The sequence below is a fragment of the Penaeus monodon genome, chromosome 28 (genome assembly GCF_015228065.2).
Source record: "Penaeus monodon isolate SGIC_2016 chromosome 28, NSTDA_Pmon_1, whole genome shotgun sequence".
NCBI classification, from domain to species: Eukaryota; Metazoa; Arthropoda; class Malacostraca; order Decapoda; family Penaeidae; genus Penaeus; species Penaeus monodon.
This window is the reverse complement of record NC_051413.1, coordinates 10,382,003-10,382,732: the sequence shown is the minus strand read 5'-3', so window position 1 is coordinate 10,382,732 and position 730 is coordinate 10,382,003. Positions and strand designations below refer to the sequence as shown.

Here is a 730-nt window from a genome sequence, read left to right as displayed (position 1 = left end):
AAAACATCTCTATTACTAGGGGCTGAAACCACTTCGTGTTGCCAAAAGTCCTTGGATGCCGTCACTGTTATGATCAACTCCGAGTGCGCCAGCGTCAGCATCTCTCTCAGGGACCCGTTCCTAAGCCAATTTGAGCAGACGTGCATGCCGTTGCTGCGCTCAGTCCCTGCGCCGACATGCAAATCAGGTAGGTTGGAAAATATGCTTTCGGCTACTTGATTCCCCGAGCGTTTATGTTCTTTTTGCTCATAGGAAAATGGGCGTTTTTTTTTTTTTAAGTTGGCTCATTTTATACATTCTTCAGATACTATAAGGTACCAACTTGACTTATGCTGACCAGTTCAGTTGAAAGATATCTGTATTCTAGAGCTGCTAAACCCACAGTCTTCATATAAGCACCAGTTGCAGATTATATCATCTCACAAGAAAAAATATCCTCTACTTAATAAGACACAATCTACACGACTTAACTGTGCTCCCTGGCGTGTCCGTTATCAGGCCCGAGGGATCAGATGAACGTGGCAACCGCCTACCTTGATGCCTCCATGATCTATGGCTCTGACCAAGACTCGACGAATTCACGCCGCACCCTCCACAATGGCCATCTGCATGTAACGTTTGACATGGCAGTTCCTGGCAGAAATAAATTTCTATTCTTTATGATGATATGCATTTTTTCTCTGTCAATAGTCTAATATTCCTCGTTTTGTATTTGATGGGTATAAGGTTT

General features: G+C 43.6%; 1 protein-coding gene across 2 annotated transcripts in view; it reads left to right on the top strand.

The window, feature by feature from the left end:
* Positions 1–19: 19 nt before the first annotated feature.
* The window catches only part of LOC119591365 (chorion peroxidase-like), a gene marked incomplete at its 5' end in the record, with an annotated part of 16,126 nt that continues 15,415 nt past the window's right edge, over positions 20–730 (top strand). For both annotated transcript variants that reach the window (XM_037940103.1, XM_037940104.1), the window contains 2 exon segments: positions 20–187; positions 499–611. In XM_037940103.1, the coding sequence (XP_037796031.1) occupies positions 20–187; positions 499–611 (281 nt within the window).